Below are 16848 nucleotides of genomic sequence, written 5' to 3'. Positions count from 1 at the left end.
GGCTGCCCGCCGGACGATTCCCCATACAGCTGCTGAGTGCCTCTTTTCTTTATTTTTCTGTCTGAAAAATTCCTCCTGCTCAAGCATAATGCTCCATACAAGGGCCTGGCCTTTCACATAGCCCAACTCTTCAACCAGACCGGGGACTATCAGGGTCAGGGCCCAACACGGCCCAACTCTTCCCAGCTGGCGTCCACAGTCTCAGTGGGTGCACACTGCCTCTGTGTGTTTGCCACTTCCTCCCTATTCCCCCACCGACTTCAAGCATCCAGGTCCATCCTGGTGCTGCTCAAACCTTGTTTGGCAGGGGAGGGAGCCATTAACCTGGCTCTCTCCTAAGAATCTTGCAGCATACCCAGTGGGCACCGGGCCTGGGGCTGCAGCCACCCTGGTCCTCATGCTGCTCCCAGGGACCTTATTGTCCCAAAGCACTCTCCTTACTGTCTGATTTTTCAATGTCTTCTACAATTTTGGCCTCCCATCTTCATATATGCTTGGATACTGTTGACTGTTCACTCTGCTCCTCAGAAGATTGGGCAGGTGTTCCACCTGTGTGCAGGGGGAAGTGGACTCCACTCCCACCTATCTCACCACCATCTTAAAAAATTTTAATTTATTCTTGTGTGTGGTGTAAGAAGGTGGTCTAGTTTAAATTTTCTGCATGTATCTGTCCAATTTTCCCAACACCATTTATTGAATAAACTATCTTTAGCCTATTGTATGTGCTTGCTTTCTCTGTCAAATATTAATTACCTATAAAGTGTGGGTTTATTTGGGGGCTCTCTGTTCTGTTCCATTGATCTATGTGTCTTTTTTCATGTCACTACATGGTGTTTTGATTACTATAACCTTATAGTATAGTTTAATATTAGGTAGTGTGATTCCTCCAACTTAGTTCTTCTTTCTCAAGATCACTTTTGCTCTTCAGTGTCTCTTGTGGATCCATATAAATTTTTGAAATATTTGTTCTACTTCTATGAAATACATCATTGAAATTTTTATAGGAATTGTGCTGAACCTATAGATTGGTTTGGGTAGTGTGGACATTTTAATGATGTTAATTCTTCCTATCCATGAACACAGTATGTGCTTCCACTTATTTGTATCTTCTTCTATTTCTGTCTTCAGAGTCTTCTAATTTTCTGAGTACAGTTCTTTTTCATCCTTGGCTAGGTTTATTCCTTGGTATTTTATTCTTTTTGAAGCAATTATGTAGCCCAGAGGTTTGATTTTTGGGGAGGTGTTTTTTAAGACGTGTTTGGGGATATGATGGGATTGTATTTTAACTTCCCTTTCTGTTAGTTTGTTATTGGCACATAAAAAATGCAACTAATTTCTGGGTATTAATTTTGTATTTTGCTACTTTGCTGAATTCATTTATTATTTCTAGTAGATTCTTGGTGTAATCTGGGGTTTCTGTGTACAGTATCATATTATCTACACATAATGACAATTTTACTTCTTCCTTTTCAATTTGGATTCCTTTTATTTCTTCTTGTCTGAATAATGTGGCTAGGGCTTCCAGTACTTTGTTGAATAAGAGAGGTAAAAGTGAGCATCCATTTTGTTCCCTATGTTAAAGGGAACACTGGAAGATTTTTCCCACTGAGTATGATGTTGGCAGGAGTTTGTTATATATGGTCTTTATTATGTTTAAGTATGATTCCTCTAATCCCACTTTGCCGAGAGTTTTTGTCATAAATGGGTGCTGGACTTTATCAAAAGCTTTTTCTGCATCTATTGATATGATCACATGGTTTTTAGCCTCCATTTTGTTTATGTGGTGAATCACATTTATTGATTTGTGAATGTTGTACCGACTTTGCATTTCCAGAATAAATCCTACTGGATCATGGTGTATGATCTTTTTGATGCATTGCTGTATTCAGCTTGCTAATATTTTATTGAGGAGTGTAGTATCTATGTTCATCAGGGATATTAGCCTATTATTTTCTTTCTTTGTAATATCCTTATTTGGTTTTGGAAGTAAGATCATTTGGCCTTGTAAAATGACTAGGGATCCTTTCTTCTTAGTGAATTTTATGAAATAGTTTGAGAAGAAAGATGTTAGTTCTTCTTAGAATGTTTGGTAAAATTCACCTGTGAAGACTTCTGGTCCAGAGCTTTTATTTGTTGGGAGTTTTGGTGTTTTTTTATTACTGCTTCAATTTCACTAAGTATAATTTGTCTATTCATATTCTCTGTTCTTTCTGATTTATTTTCAAATGATTGTATACTCCTAGAAATTTATTCATTTCATCCAAGTTGTCCAGTTTGTTGGCATGGAGTTGTTCATAATGTTTTCTTATAATCCTTTTTATTTCTTTGGTGTCTGTTGTCATTTCTTCTCTTTCATTTCTGATTCTATTTGGGTCCTTTCTCTTTTTTTCTTGATGAGTCTGGTAAAGGTTTGTCAATCTTGTTTATCTTTTCAAAGAATCATCTCTTGGATTCATTGATATTCTGTACCATTTTTTTACTCTATTTCATTTATTTCTGCTCTGATATTTCTTATTTCCTTCCTTCTACTCACTTTGGGCTTTGTTTGTTGTTCCTTTTCTAATTACTTTAAGTGTGTAGTTAGATCCTTTATTTGAGATTTTGTTTGTTTGTTTGTTTGTTTGTTTGAGATAGGCCTGCAATACTATGAATTTCTCTCTAAGGATTGCTTTTCCAGTGTCCCACAGATTTTACATTGTTGTGTCCTCAATTTCATTTGTTTCAAGTGTCTTTAATTTCTTCTTTTATCTCATTGTTGACCCACTCATTTAATAACATGCTATTTAGTTTCCATGCATTTGCATATTTTTCAGTTTGATTTCTATGACTGATTTCTAGTTTCATAGCATTGTGGTCAGAGAATATGCTTGATATGATTTCAGTCTTTCTAAACTTACTGAGATTTGTTTTGTGTCCTAACATGTGGTCTACCCTAGAAAATATTCCATGTGCACTTGAAAAGTATGTATATTCTGCTGCTTTGGTGTGAAATGCTCTGAAAAGAGTGATTAAACCCATATGATCTACTGTGTCACTTAAGGCCACTATCTCCTTGTTGATTTTCTGTCTGGAAGATATATCCATTGAAGTCAAAGGGGTGTTAAAATCCCTGACTACGACTGTATTTCTGTCCACCTCCTTCTTTATGTCCATCAAGATTTCCTTCATGTATTTAGGTGCTCCTATGTTAGGTGCATAAGTGTTTACTAGGGTTATATCCTCTTGTTGGATTGTTCCCTTTATGATTATGTAGTGTTTTTCTTTCTCTCTTACTATAACCTTGATTTTAAAGTGTATTTGGTTGGATATAAGCACTGTTACATCAGTGTTCTTTTCCTTTGGATTTGCATGAAATATTTTTTTCCATTCCTTTACTTTTCCTCTGTGTGTATCTTTAAATCTGAGATGGGCCTTTTGAAGAAAGCATATATATGGGTCTTGATTCCTTATCCATTCAGCTAATCTGTGTCTTTTGGTTGGAGTATTTAATCCATTTACATTTAAGGTGATTATTGACAGATAGGTATTCAGTGCCATTTTATCACTAGACTATTTTCATTTCTTTTGTTTTCTCTTTTTCTTTTTTTATTTAATTATTTTTAAGTACAGTTTTCTGCCTTTTACTCCAATCCTTGCGCACCCACCCCCACATGACCCCCACCTCCCTCCCATTTCCACCCCACTTAGCTGTTGTCCATGTGTTCTTTATACTAGTTCCTTGAAATCCCTCCCCTTTTCCCCCTTAAATTCCCTCCCCTCTCCCCTTTGTCACTGTCCCCTTGTTCTCTATTTCAGTGTCTTTGTTTTTATTTTGCTTGTTTGTTTGTTTTGTTGTTTAGGTTCCTGTTAAAGGTAAGATCATATGGTATTTGTCTTTCAACACCTGGCTTATTTCACTCAGCATAATGCTTTCCAGTTCCACCCATGCTATTGCAAAGGGTATGAGCTCTTTCTTTCTTTCTGCTGCATAGAATTCTATTGTGTATATGTACCACAATTTTTTGATCCATTCATTTACTGACGAGTACCTAGGTTGCTTCTACCTCTTGGCTATTGTAAATTGTGCTGCTAAGAACATTGGGGTGCATATGTTCTTTTGGATTAGTGTTTTTGGGTTCTTAGGATATAATCCCGGCAGTGGAATTGCTGAGTCAAAAGGCAGGTCCATTTTGAGTTTTCTAAGAAAATTCTATTCTGTTTTCCATAATGGTTGTACCAGTCTGCAATCCCACCAACAGTGAACTAGGGTCTCATTTTCCCCACTACCTCTCCAACATTTGTTGTTTGTTGCTTTGTTTATGATAGCCAGGTGTAAAGTGGTATCTCAGTGTTGGTTTAATTTGCATCTCTCTGATAGCTAATGATATTGAGCATTTTTTCATGTGTCTCTGGATAATCTGTATGTCCTCCTTGGAGAAGTGTCTGTTCAAGTCCTTTTCCCATTTTTTAATTGGGTTATTTGTCTTCTTAGAGTGAAGTTGTGTGAGTTCTTTGTATATTTTGGAGATTAAACCTTTGTCTGAGGTATCATTGGCAAATATGTTTTCCCATACAATGGGTTGTCTTTTTATTTGAATACTGTTTTCTTTAGCCCCACAGAAGCTTTTTACTTTGATGAGATCCCATTTGTTTATTCTTTCCTTTATATCCCTTGCTTTAGGGGACATATCCATAAAAAAAGTTGCTGCATGAAGTATCTGATATTTTCTTGCCAATGTTCTCCTCTAGGACTTTAATGGATTCACAGCTTATGTTTTTTTTTATCCACCTTGAATTTATTTTGGTGTATGGTGTAAGTTGGTGCTCAAGTTTCTTTTTTTTTTTTTTTTGCATGTAGCTGTCTAGTTCTCCCAACACCATTTGTTGAAGAGGCTATCTTTACTACATTTTATATTGCTGCCCCCTTTGTCAAATATTAATTGACTGTAGAGGGTTGGGTTGATTTCTGGGCTCTCTGTTCTGTTCCATTGGTCTATGTGCCTGTTTTTATGCCAGTACCAGGCTGTTTTCATTACAGTGGCTTTGTAATACAGTTTGATATCAGGTATTGTGATCCCTCCTACTTTGTTCTTCTTTCTCAAAATTTCAGCGACTATTTGGGGGTCATTTATGGTTCCATATAAATTTTTGAAGTGTTTGTTCTATATCTGTGAAATATGCCATTGGTACTTTAATAGGTATTGCACTGAATCTGTAAATTACTTTGGGTAGCATGGACATTTTGATGATTTTAATTCTTCCAATCCATGAACATGGTATATGTTTCCATTTGTTTGTGTCTTCCCTAATTTCTTTCTTCAGTGCTGTGTAGTTTTCTGAGTACAGATCTTTTACCTCCTTGGTTAGGTTTATTCCCAGATATTTTATTTTTCTTTTTGCTATATCGAATGGGATTTTTTCCTCGATTTCTGCTTCTGCTGATTCATTGTTAGTATACAAAAATGCCTTTGATTTCTGGATATTGACTTTGTATCCTACTGTTTTGCCACACTCATTAATTAATTTGAGCAGTATTTCTGGTAGAGTCTATAGGATTTTCCATGTACACTATCATGTCATCTGCAAACAGTGATGGTTTTATTTCCTCCTTTCCTATTTGGATGCCTCTTATTTCCTTTTATTGTCTGATTGCTGTGGCCAAAACTTCCAAAACTATATTGAATAGAAGTGGTGAGAGTGGACAACCTTGTCTTGTTCCTGATCTTAGTGGAAAATATTTTAGTTTTTGCCCATTGAACATGATGTTGGCTGTAGGTCTCTCATATATAGCCTTTATTATATTGAGGAATGCTCCCTCTATTCCCACTTTGCTGAGTGTTTTTTTTATCATAAATGGATGTTGTACCTTATCAAAAGGTTTTTCTGCATCTATTGATATGATCATGTGGTTTTTGTCTTTGCTTTTGTTTATGTGATGAATTACATTTACTGATTTGTGAATATTGAACCATCTTTGCATCCCTGGATGAATCTCACTTGGTCATGGTGTATGATCTCTTTGATGTATAGTTGGATGCGATTTGCCAATGTTTTGTTGAGAATTTTAGTGTCTATGTTCATCAGCAATATTGGCCTGAAGTTTTCTTTCTTTGTTGTATCTCTATCTGGTTTTGGAATTAGGATAATGCTGGCTTCCTAAAAAGAGTGTGGGAGTTTTCCATCATTTTTGATTTCTTGGAATAGTCTGTGAAGAATGGGGGTTAGCTCTTCCTTAAATGCTTTGTAGAATTCTCCTGTGAACCCATCTGGTCCAGGGCTTTTGTGGGATGGGAGTCTTTTGATTACTGCTTCAATTTCTTTTGCTGTTATTGGTCTGTTCATGTTTTCTGCTTCTTTTTCATTGAGTTTTGGAAGACTATATTTTTTTAGAAATTTGTTCATTTCCCCTAGGTTTTCATATTTCTTGGGATACAGCTATTCACAGTAATTTCTTACAATCCCTTCTATATCTGTGGTATCAGTTGTAATCTCTCCTCTTTCATTTCTGATTGTGTTTATTTGAGTCCTCTCTCTTCTTATCTTTATGAGCGTACTTAAAGGCTTGTCTGTTTTGTTTTTCTTTTCAAAAAACCAGCTCCTGAAATCACTGATCCTTAAAATTATGCTTTTAGTCTCTATGTCATTTAGTTCTGCTCTGATCTTGGTTATTTTCTTCTACTTGCTCTGGGCTGTCTTTGTTGTTGTTTGTCGAGCTCTTACAGACATAGGGTTAGGTTGTTTTTTTGAAATGTTTCTATCTTTTTTTAGGTAAGCCTGTATTGCTATGAACTTTCCTCTCAGTACTGCCTTTGCTGTGTTCCATAAGTTTTGGGTTTTCGTGAGGTCATTTTAATTTGTTTCCAGAAACTTTTTGATTTCTTCCCTAATTTCATTCTTGACCCACTCATTGTTTAATAGCATACTATTCAGTCTCCATGATTTGGGGTGTTTTGGGTTTTTTCCTTTGGGATTGGTTTCCAGTTTCCGTCCCTTGTGGTCAGAGAAAATGCTTGGTATGATTTCAATATTCTTGAATTTGTTGAGGCTCATTTTGTGTACTATCATGTGGTCTATCTTTGTAAATGTTCCATGTGCATTTGAAAAGAATGTGTATTTAGCTTCTTTGGGATGAAGGGCTCTCTCTATATATCAGTTAAATCCATTTCATTAAGGGTGTTGTTTAATGCCGCAATATCTTTGTTGATATTTTGTTTGGAAGATCTGTCCCTCTTTGATAGTGGGGTGTTAACATCCCCCACTGTAATTGTGTTGCTGTCAATATCTTTCTTGAAGTCCTCTAAGATTTTCTTCATATGTTTGGGTTCTCCTATGTTGGGTGCACATATATTTACAACGTTAATGTCTTCTCGGTGGATTCTTCCCTTGAGTATTATGAAGTGACCTTCTGGGTCTCTCTTTATGGCCCTTTTTTTGAAGTCTATTTTGTCTGATATGAGAATTGCTACCCCAGGTTTTTTTTCTTATCCATTTGCTTGGAAAATTTGTTTCCAGGCTTTCACTTTTAGTCTGTGATGGTCCTTTGTCCTGAGGTGGGTCTCTTGTAGGCAGCATATGAGTAGGTCATGCTTTCTTATCCATTGAGCTATTCTGTGTCTTTTGATTAGAGCATTTAATTCATTTACATTTAAGGTTATTATTGATAGGTACTTATTCATTGTCATTTTTGTACCTGTGTTCCTCTCTGTCTGTCTCTTTTCCTTCCTTTCCTTCAATCAGTCCTTTTAGTATTTCTTGTAGAGCTGGTTTGGTAAAGGCAAATTCTTTTAGACTTCTTTTGTCTTGGAAGCTTTTTATTTGTCTTTCTGTCTTGATTGAAAGAATAGTAAATAGGTGTAGTATGTGAGCAAATAAAGTTAATCACTACAGTAATAGAATTCAGGAACCTGTAAAGTGGGCTAAGATCCAGGAGATGGGTAGTGAAGTATTTACAGTTGTATAGACCAGCTATTATTTACAATAATATTAGAGCAACAATCATATGACAGACTCTATTTGATCTGAGTAGGGAGTATAGAGCTTTGGGTAGTGTGCTAAAGGAAAACAAGTGGTGTGAAGTATAGAGGATTAGCAATACACTGTGGAGGAAAGAACAGGGGAAACCTGTCAAATAATACAATATAACCAGCCAAGACTAAGAAGCCTATACAGAAAGCAGAGGAATACAAAGAAACTATTAAAATATAAAAGAAGTGAGAATAATGAAAAATGCAGCAACTTGTGGCTTCTCTGCTATAGCAAAGTGAAATCTATCTCTCTGTCTCCACTATTGAGATGCCCCCTCTTTGGGTCCTACTCTGGTCTTTTCACAGTTCCCAGTTGTTTGTGTCTCTTGTGGGTAAAAGAAAACAAAGCAACAAACAAACAAACATACAAAACAGGCAGGAGAAGGGAGGCAAAAGCCATAAGTTTGGGAAGAAAGGAAGAAGAACTAAAACAGGAAAAAAGAAAGGAGAGGAACAAAGTATTGAAAGATAAAGCAATAATAAAATAAAAAGTATAAGATTACTAAAAAGAAAAGTTACTAAAGAAAGGAAAAAATAAAACAAAACCAACAACAAAAATCCTTCCCTTCTTGGTTTCAAACTGTCCAGATGGTTTTTCTGGTTGCAGCAGGACCTCTCTGTGGGCTGGGATGCTGGTGCATGCACTCGCGCACTAGCCAGGCTACCAGACTAGGGTGCAGGCGCCCGTGCACCCACCAGGCTGCTTGGGCCCCGCAAGATCTGTCAAGGTCCTTCCCAGACCTGTGATGGGACTCAAATGCTTCTGCCCCTCTGTTCACCCCCCAGGCTGCATGGGTCCCACGGGTTCTGGCAGGGTCCTTCCCAGTACTGTGGTGGTACTCAAATGCTTCCGCTCCTCTGAGCACCTGCCAGGCTGCCTGGGTCCTGCAGAACTGGCACAGTCCTTCCCAGTCTTGCAGGGGAACTCAACTGCCTCTGCTCACCACCCCGTGGGATCAGCGCCAGGCTGGGTGTGAAGCAAGCCAAGCTTCAGTGGCAGGAGAACACCTCAGTCCACTTTCCAAAAAAAATACCTCTCCAGACAGCCTGCCTCTCAGGCCAGCCCAATTCCCAGCCAGACTTGTGATGACAATGTGCTTCTCAATTCTCCCAGACTGGCGACCACAGAGTTTGCAGTTGAACAGGGCCCTTTGTCTCTGTAACCTTCCCTTAAACGCAAGCAGACAGGTCTCTGCCTGGTGTTGTCAAGCCTTGCTTAGACGGGGAGGGAGGGAGCTGCTGACCAGGGATGGTCACCTACCAAGGCCACTGTGTGCCTGAGCTCCTGTGGCAGACGCTTCTGGCGCTGGTCTCATACCGATGCCTCTGGACCCCGACTGCAGAGGCAGCACTGGGGCCACCTGGCTGCAGGTGCAGGCCCCCACTACTGCTCTTGTCTTTATCTAGGTCCCCCAGACCTCACTGACCTGCTGCTGTCTGGTCGTTCAGCATTTGTCCCAATTTCTGGTCTTTTAATTTCATAAATGCCCGAGAACCACTGGTTTATTGCACTGTTTCTCTGTAGATCTGCCAGGATTTTCACCTATGTGTACGGGAGCTGGAATCTTCTCCATCCTACTCTGTTGCCATCTTCCCTCCCCTCCTGTTTTCTCTTTTTGTTCTTCTTAAAGCAAGTTCTTTAACATTTGTTGCAGTACTGGTTTGACATAAAATACTCTGTTAGCTTTTTCTTGTCTAGGAAGCTTTTTATTTCTCCTTCAATTTTAAATGCTAGCCTTCCTGGATAAAGTAGCCTGGTTGTAAGTCCTTGCTTCTCATCACCTTGAATATTTCACACCACTCCCTTCTGGCCTCAAATGTTTCTGTTAAATAATCAGATGAGAGTCAAATTGGTGCTGCCTTATAGGTAACTACCTGCTTTTCTCTTACTTCTTTAAAATTCTCTCCTTGACTTTAAACCCTGTCATTTTAATTATGATGTCTCAGTGTATGCCTCTTTAGGTCCAACTTGTTTGGGATTCTATAAGCTTCCTGGGCTTGTGTGTCTTTTTCCTTCACCAGATTAGGAAAGTTTTCTGTCATTATTTCTTCAAATAAGTTCTTGATCCCTTGCTCACTCTTTTCTCCTTCTGGTGTTCCCATGATGTGAATATTGTTACAATTCATATGTCCAAAATGTTTCTTAAATTCTCATTTTTTAATTCTTTTTTTTTTTTGCTACTGTGAGTAGCAAACACTGCTTGAGTGTTCTTTTCTACCTTGTCTTCCAAATCACTGATTCAGTCTTTTGCTTCATCTAACCTACTATTGATTCCCTCCAGTGCATAGTTTACTTCAAATATTGCATTCTTTATTTCAGATTGGTTTTTTTCATGGTTTCTATGTCTTTTTTCATGCTTTTGAATATCCTTATAATCATTACTCTAAACTCTCTATTTGATAAATTGCTTGCCTTCTTTTCATCTAGTTCTTCTGGAAAATGCTTTTGTTCTTTAATTTGGGGTCTGTTTCTTTGTATTCCCATTTTGGTGGATTCTTTGTATTTTCTGCCTTAATTGCTAAATTAATGAGTTGTTAACCTGATAAGTAAACTATTCAATTTGTGATCAGTAGCACAGCTTAAGCTCCACAGGGTTGGACAAAGCAATTACTGTGGGTTGGGCTATTGCTTCTCTTCAGGCCGATTCCACTTGGAGGGCAGTGTTCTGCCTGAGAAAAATGGCTCCTACAGTATGGGAAATGACTCAGCACAGGGATCCTGGCAGCTATTTCTTCAATTCTCTCCCCAGAGCCACCAACCCTAGATTCTCCTCACGCATCTCTAGACCACTCTTCCCTCCCTCTGCCAGAGCTCAGAGTGACTAAAAATGAAATTTTTTGTGTTGCACCTTTAAAAGGCTCTCTGAATCTCTAGCCTTCTCTCCCTGGCAGACAGAAACCCTGCTGCTTTTCACAGCTGGATGTTATCCAGGTTCCTTTCTGGCTTTGGTGATATAGGATCGGGAGACTAGCTTGTGGTTTAGTCCCTATACTTCTTAGGCATAAACCCACAGCTGCTGAAATGTCCCTTCAGAAGTTCAGCTGTTGCCTATAGGAGCCCAGCCATCCCTCTCTCACCTTCTCTGCATTCCCTATCAATCTCATTGTGGTAAAGTGGTTTCTTCTGTATGTCCTTGGTGATAAGTCTTCTCTCTAGCTAGTATTCAGTTGGTTATTCAGGACCATATCTCTACAATTCAGTTGCAATTCCAGATTGGTCCTGGAAGGAGGTTAGTGTAGCTTCCCCTTATTCTTCTGCCTTCTTGGATCTCTAGACCCTATGATTATTTTAAAACAGTGACTTGGCCAATTAAAAACATCCAATGGCCCCTGCTTCCTGGAGGGCCTATTGTCCTTCTCTCACTGGGTAATATCATTCACTGCTTGGTCTTGGTCCCTATTCCCCAAGAGACCCCCTACTGGTCTTCCCAGCAACACAAGACAGGGTGTCTCCAAAAAGGCCTTTCCTGCCCCTCTCTGTGGCTAGATTGCCTTCCCCATGCCTGTTCCCCTGGCTAACCCCTAAATTACACATTCAAACCCAGACTGAATGTCACTTTCTAAGTGAATCCATCGATGATACCATCTTCCAAACAGGCCTGTCCCTCCGCTAAACCTCTCACAGTGCTTGGGAGCACTTACACTGTGGTTGGGAAGTCAGTGGTATACCTGATGACCCATCCTTGGAGCATGAACCCCTTGAGGATGGAGGCTGCCCTACTTCATCCAACAATTTGTAACCAGACAGCCTGGGGTCTTGCCACATGCTGCCATGTACAAGTGTAACACAAGGATTGGTGAAGAAGGAAAATGGTTTTTAACAGAGTACCCAATTTGGGGGAGCATCCCTGCTCCAAGCCAACCTTGTTTACAAAACACAGAATTCCCTTGTTTACAGAAACACTAAAACCCAAACCCATGCCCAGAAGTTCCCCATAATTTCTAATCTATAATTTTAGAGCTGAAGGTAACTATACAAATAGGTATCCATCCTCAGGCTCTCTCTCAATGGGGTGCACACTTGTGGGTTCCGGCATCGCCATTGCTTCATGTAGCTTTTCTCTCTCTCTCAGGGTCAGGGCACAGGTCTGGGGTATACTTCTGGTCACTGCAGCCCATTGTGCTAGGGGCTCAGTCTGTTAGGCCCCAGTGTCCAAGGCTGCTCATAACCCTGGGGCTGAGGATGTTTCCTGGCTTCTGCATTTGTGCTACTCTGGGGATGAAAGAATGGAAGCAGTGTAGGACCCATATGCTTTGCTACACACAGTCACAGTATCCCAAGGTCTGACACCCAATCAGGCACATCCCATTTCAGGACTCCACTTCTGTGGGCTGGCTTTGACCCTGTGAAGCAAAAAACACTGTGTAGGCCTGGTGTTCGCCAGTCCCACAAGCACTCTCACACATGTGAGGCAAAGAAGAACAAGTACTTTCCCCACGTGTTCCCTTTGAAGAAGTCTTTGCCCAGAAACCCATGCACGACAGAGTATCTGGCTTTTCAACCAATGTGTGTTAATGTCCACCATGTTTGTCAAACCCCACCCCAGTGTCTTTGTTCCTCTCCTGGCTGCCATTTTCTAGATGGGAGCAGAGTTTCCCAGCCAAGTGCAAGGGCATGATGAGTGTCTTGGCAGGGACAGGGCATCCAGCCCCCACAGCCTACACAGGCTCTGTTCTAGCTCCCTCCAGCTGTGTCACAAGCTGCTCAGCTACTGGGGAAATGCATGCTGGTTTGTGCAACCACACTGCCTTTGTTTATAGTTGCTCTGGGACATGGAAGCCTATCAAATCTCAGCTCCAAGTTCATTTCCAGGCTGCATTCAGCCCTTCTTAACCAGTGCTTTGTGCAACTCCTTTCCTTTTGGGGGAGGTGCTGGCTCTGGCTGGATCAGGATTTCTCCTGGATTGGAATCTTCTGTGGTCCCCAGTGATTTGGCCAGACACATCTTGTTACAAATTCAGCAAACACGCAGAAAATATTTATGGGGCAAATATGTACAAGTGTCCCTCAGAAATATTTGTCACATGAATAAATGATATATTCAAGAGGAAAGCATCCTTCCCTCTGTATGTTTTCTTTTTTCATCCTTTACTTTCCTTTGGTCATTTTCTGAGGAAGGTACTGTAGAAATGAGAAAGTCCAGGAAATTCAGGGTTTGTAGGTAAAAATCCTAACCTCCTTTAAGCAGGCATAGCAGATGCTGGGATTTCTTAGTCTTTCTGGGATGACTGGAGAGTATCTAGCAAAGTTGCCAGTTGAGAAAGTGCTAGCAGACAGTGGAAGCAGGATGCATGCAGCCTTCTCTGTGAGCAAGGCATCTAGGCACATGCCTCGTTCTTCACACCATTCTACAAGAGAATGTGGCACTATAGTATCAATAATGGTCATGTGTATTTCTCTTACAAAAGTTACTGTGTTTGTCCAAAGACTAAAAAGAAAAATATACCTTTCCAACATGGCAAAGGTAGGCTTCTGTCAACCAGACAAGAGGGAATGAAGCTTTTGTGAAGTGAAAGCTGAAAGCTGCAAGTATGCCATCAGAGCAGAGAGGCTGTTACCATGCACCCACAGGGCAGTCAGAGGTCCTTGCTGGCTACTGGCTGGGCTGGTCTAGTGGGCCCCAGGCATTCAGCAAGAAGCTCACCCTCCCCTCTCTGCCTTAGGAGGGCCCTGTCACCAGCTCTCTCTGTTCAAGAGAGAAAGTGGGGTGAGCAGGAAGACCCTGTGGAAGGGCCAACCAGGGAAGCCAGTGTCAGAGATGAAAGGGCATCATAGCAGAGCCAAGGACAGACAGACATAGCTTTGCCCCTGCATGTGGCCCCATGGACTCAGTATGTCTGGGCTGCCAAGTTCCTCAGCTCTGACCTTTCTCTCCTGGGTGGATTGTGTCATTTCAGTGTTAGAAGAAGATAGGGAAGAGCTGAGGAGAACGTTACAAAATGCTGGCATGTGGGCCACTCAGGAATGTGTTCTGAAATCATGTGGACACCAGATTAGGACAGAGTTAAAGACTGTTGCCCTGTTCCAAATCAGATCCAGCATGGGAGAAACTCAGCAGGGCCTTTGTTTACTGACTCCATTCCTGACTAGGTCAGCTGATGTGGCCCTGGAGCATCGCCTTCATCCCAATCCAACTGAGCGCCCAGCCCAGGTTAAAGCCAGCCCTGCTCTGCATTGTACCTTTGTACTTTCTGCACTAGTGAAAGTATACTTAACACTGCAAGTGCCCTCACTTTTCTCCTCTGCAAAAGGGAGGCAGCTCTAAGGGTGTAAAGGTGATCTATAAGCTCTGAAAATGTAAGGGGACTGGATTGTTCCCATTGGACAGTTGAGAAAATCAGCCCTCAGGGGCTAAATTTATTGCCCAAGCCTTCCAAGAGATGAGGACAGATAGTTTCTGAAGCCCCACAGACACCCTCCAGAACTGGTAAACACTGCTGCTTCTTTAGAGCAGCATGTTCCCTGCAGACCCTCTGTTCCCACAGTTTTCCTCTCTCAGGGTAATTTAGGCTCATTGACTGGAGTGGAGGGAGAGGATGAGCTGAAAGATCCTGAGAGCCCTAGACACATCTGCCCGTGAACAGAGGCATTCTAAATGCTGCTTTCTGAAAGGCAATTCTGTAACCAAATGGACCTGTGGAGGGAGCAGATTACCAAAACAAGGCTCCTCCCTTGGGGTCTCTCTGTCACTGTGGATTCTTTGCCTGCTTCCAGGTATTAGGAATTATGGCTCTCAGTGCCAGAGTTTGGTAAAAAGGAAAGGAATTATTTATTTACTTAAAAGTTACAGAGATTTAGAGTAATGGCAGAATGTCACTGTTAAAATCCCAAAGTCCCTTAAAATATCCACAAACACACACAGCCCTTCCTTCCCCACTTTGCCTTGGCAGGCCAGTCTCAGAACATGCCAATCAGAAGTACTGTCTTCCAGAAGAAAAAGAACAGAAGTCTTCAGCTCACTTCTCCCAGTTCTTCCCAGTAATCCATGCTCAACTGGGCAGGTCTCCCACAATCCCCAGCACCATCAGCTAGCTATGTTACCGCAATCTCTAGTTCTTAATCCAAAACCACATGGCACCTTCTCATGGCCCACCAGCAAGAATCCTTTCACCCCTTTTCCTCCCACAAGGTCTCTCATTGTCTTGCGTCCTGCATTCTCTCTCCTGGATTCTTTCAAACCACTAAGAGAAATAGTTGTTCATGGCTGCTACATTTTGCAGCCTGCTTCCTAAGCCACATGGTAAAGGGAGCCCCCTCTCTACCCCCAAAACTACATGGTTAGAACCAGTATGGTTGCTGCGCTTAGGTTTAAATCCCAGCATGAATCTTCCTCTATAACCCCATTTCCAGCTCCTCCCACAACTGGCTAAACCTGTCAGCACTCTAGTATTCTCTGCCTTTCTTGGCTGCCATATTAGTCCTGGCAGGCATGGCCCCCTGACATGGAGCAAACCATTTCTAAGCTCTCACTTACACACTGTAAGGGGAGCTGCCTCCCAGTTAACTCAAGGGTCAAAGTTATGCCCATCTCCCTAGCTAGACTTGTTGATAAGCAAGATAACTCTCAGTGGCCCTGCTCCATTTGTCCCATTCCCCAGTCAAGACTTGTGGGAGTGGGGATATCCTATATTTCCATATTTCCTAGACACCCCAACTTTTGAACCCCATTTCAAATTCTTTGTTGAAAGGGCCTTGGCTGCACTCCATTATAGTTCTTTTTTTAAATTTTTTTATTGATTATGCTGTTACAGTTGTTCTATTCCCCCCTTTCATTCCCCTCCACCCTACCCCCCATCCCCACCATTACTCCCCCTTTAGTTTATGACCATGTGTCTCAAGTCCTTTAGATTCTATATTTCTCATGCTATTCTTGCCCCCCTTCTATTTTCTATCTACCATCTATGCTACTTATTTTCTGTACCTTCTCCCCCCTTCTCCTCCTCCCACTCCCCTGTTGCTAACCCTCTTTGAGATCTTCATTTCTATGTTTCCACTCCTGATCTAGCAGTCCTTTTAGTTTGCTTTCGTTTTAGGTGTGGTTGTTAATAACTGTGAGTTTGTTGTCCTTTCACTGTTCATGTTTTTTAACTTCTTTTTCTTAAGTAAGTCCCTTTAACATTTCATATAATAAGGGCTTGGTGATGATGAACTCCTTGAATTTGATCTTATCTGAGAAGCACTTTATCTGTCCTTCCATTCTAAATGAAAGTTTTGCTGGATAGAGCAATCTTGGTTGTAGGTCTTTGGATTTCATGACATGGAATACCTCTTTCCAGCCCCTTCTTGCCTGTAAGGTCTCTTTTGAGAAATCCGCTGACAGTCTGATGGGGACTCCTTTGTAGGTAACTGTCCCCTTAGCTCTTGCTGCTTCTAGGATTCTCTCCTTCATTTTAATTTTGGCTAATGTAATTATGATGTGCCTTGGTGTGTTCCTTCTTGGGTCCAACTTCTTTGGGACTCTCTGAGCTTCCTGGATTTCCTGGAAGTCTATTTCCTTTGCCAGATTGGGGAAATTATCCTTTATTATGTGTTCAAATAAGTTTTCCACTGGTGGCTGTTCCTTTCCCCCTTCTGGTACCCCTATAATTCGGATGTTGGAGCGTTTAAAGATGTCCTGGAGGTTCCTAAGCCTCTCCTCATTTCTTTGAATTCTTGCTTCTTCACTCTTTTCTGTTTGGCCATTATTTGCTTTCTTCTGGTCCACTCCACTGATTTGAGTCCCAGTTTCCTTTTCATTGCTATTGGTGTCCTGTGCAATTCCATTAATTTCAATTAGTTTCGCCTTTATGTATTTGTCTAATTTGTGGCTATAATCAACCAGTTCTTTGAGGATCCTGATCACCA

The 16848-nt window shown here is 41.0% G+C and overlaps 1 protein-coding gene across 1 annotated transcript in view; it reads left to right on the top strand.

Annotated features, from left to right (window-relative positions):
• RFX8 (regulatory factor X8) overlaps positions 1 to 16848 on the top strand; it is a 115028-nt gene that overhangs the window by 75878 nt on the left and 22302 nt on the right. The window contains 1 exon segment of the mRNA XM_053664531.1: positions 13413 to 13468. Coding sequence (XP_053520506.1) covers positions 13413 to 13468 — 56 coding nt within the window.

The sequence above is a fragment of the Artibeus jamaicensis genome, unplaced genomic scaffold (genome assembly GCF_021234435.1).
Source record: "Artibeus jamaicensis isolate MK-2021 breed Jamaican fruit bat unplaced genomic scaffold, CSHL_Jam_final contig_384, whole genome shotgun sequence".
NCBI classification, from domain to species: Eukaryota; Metazoa; Chordata; class Mammalia; order Chiroptera; family Phyllostomidae; genus Artibeus; species Artibeus jamaicensis.
Note: the sequence above shows the minus strand (reverse complement) of the source record. Positions and strands in the feature narration are given on the sequence as shown.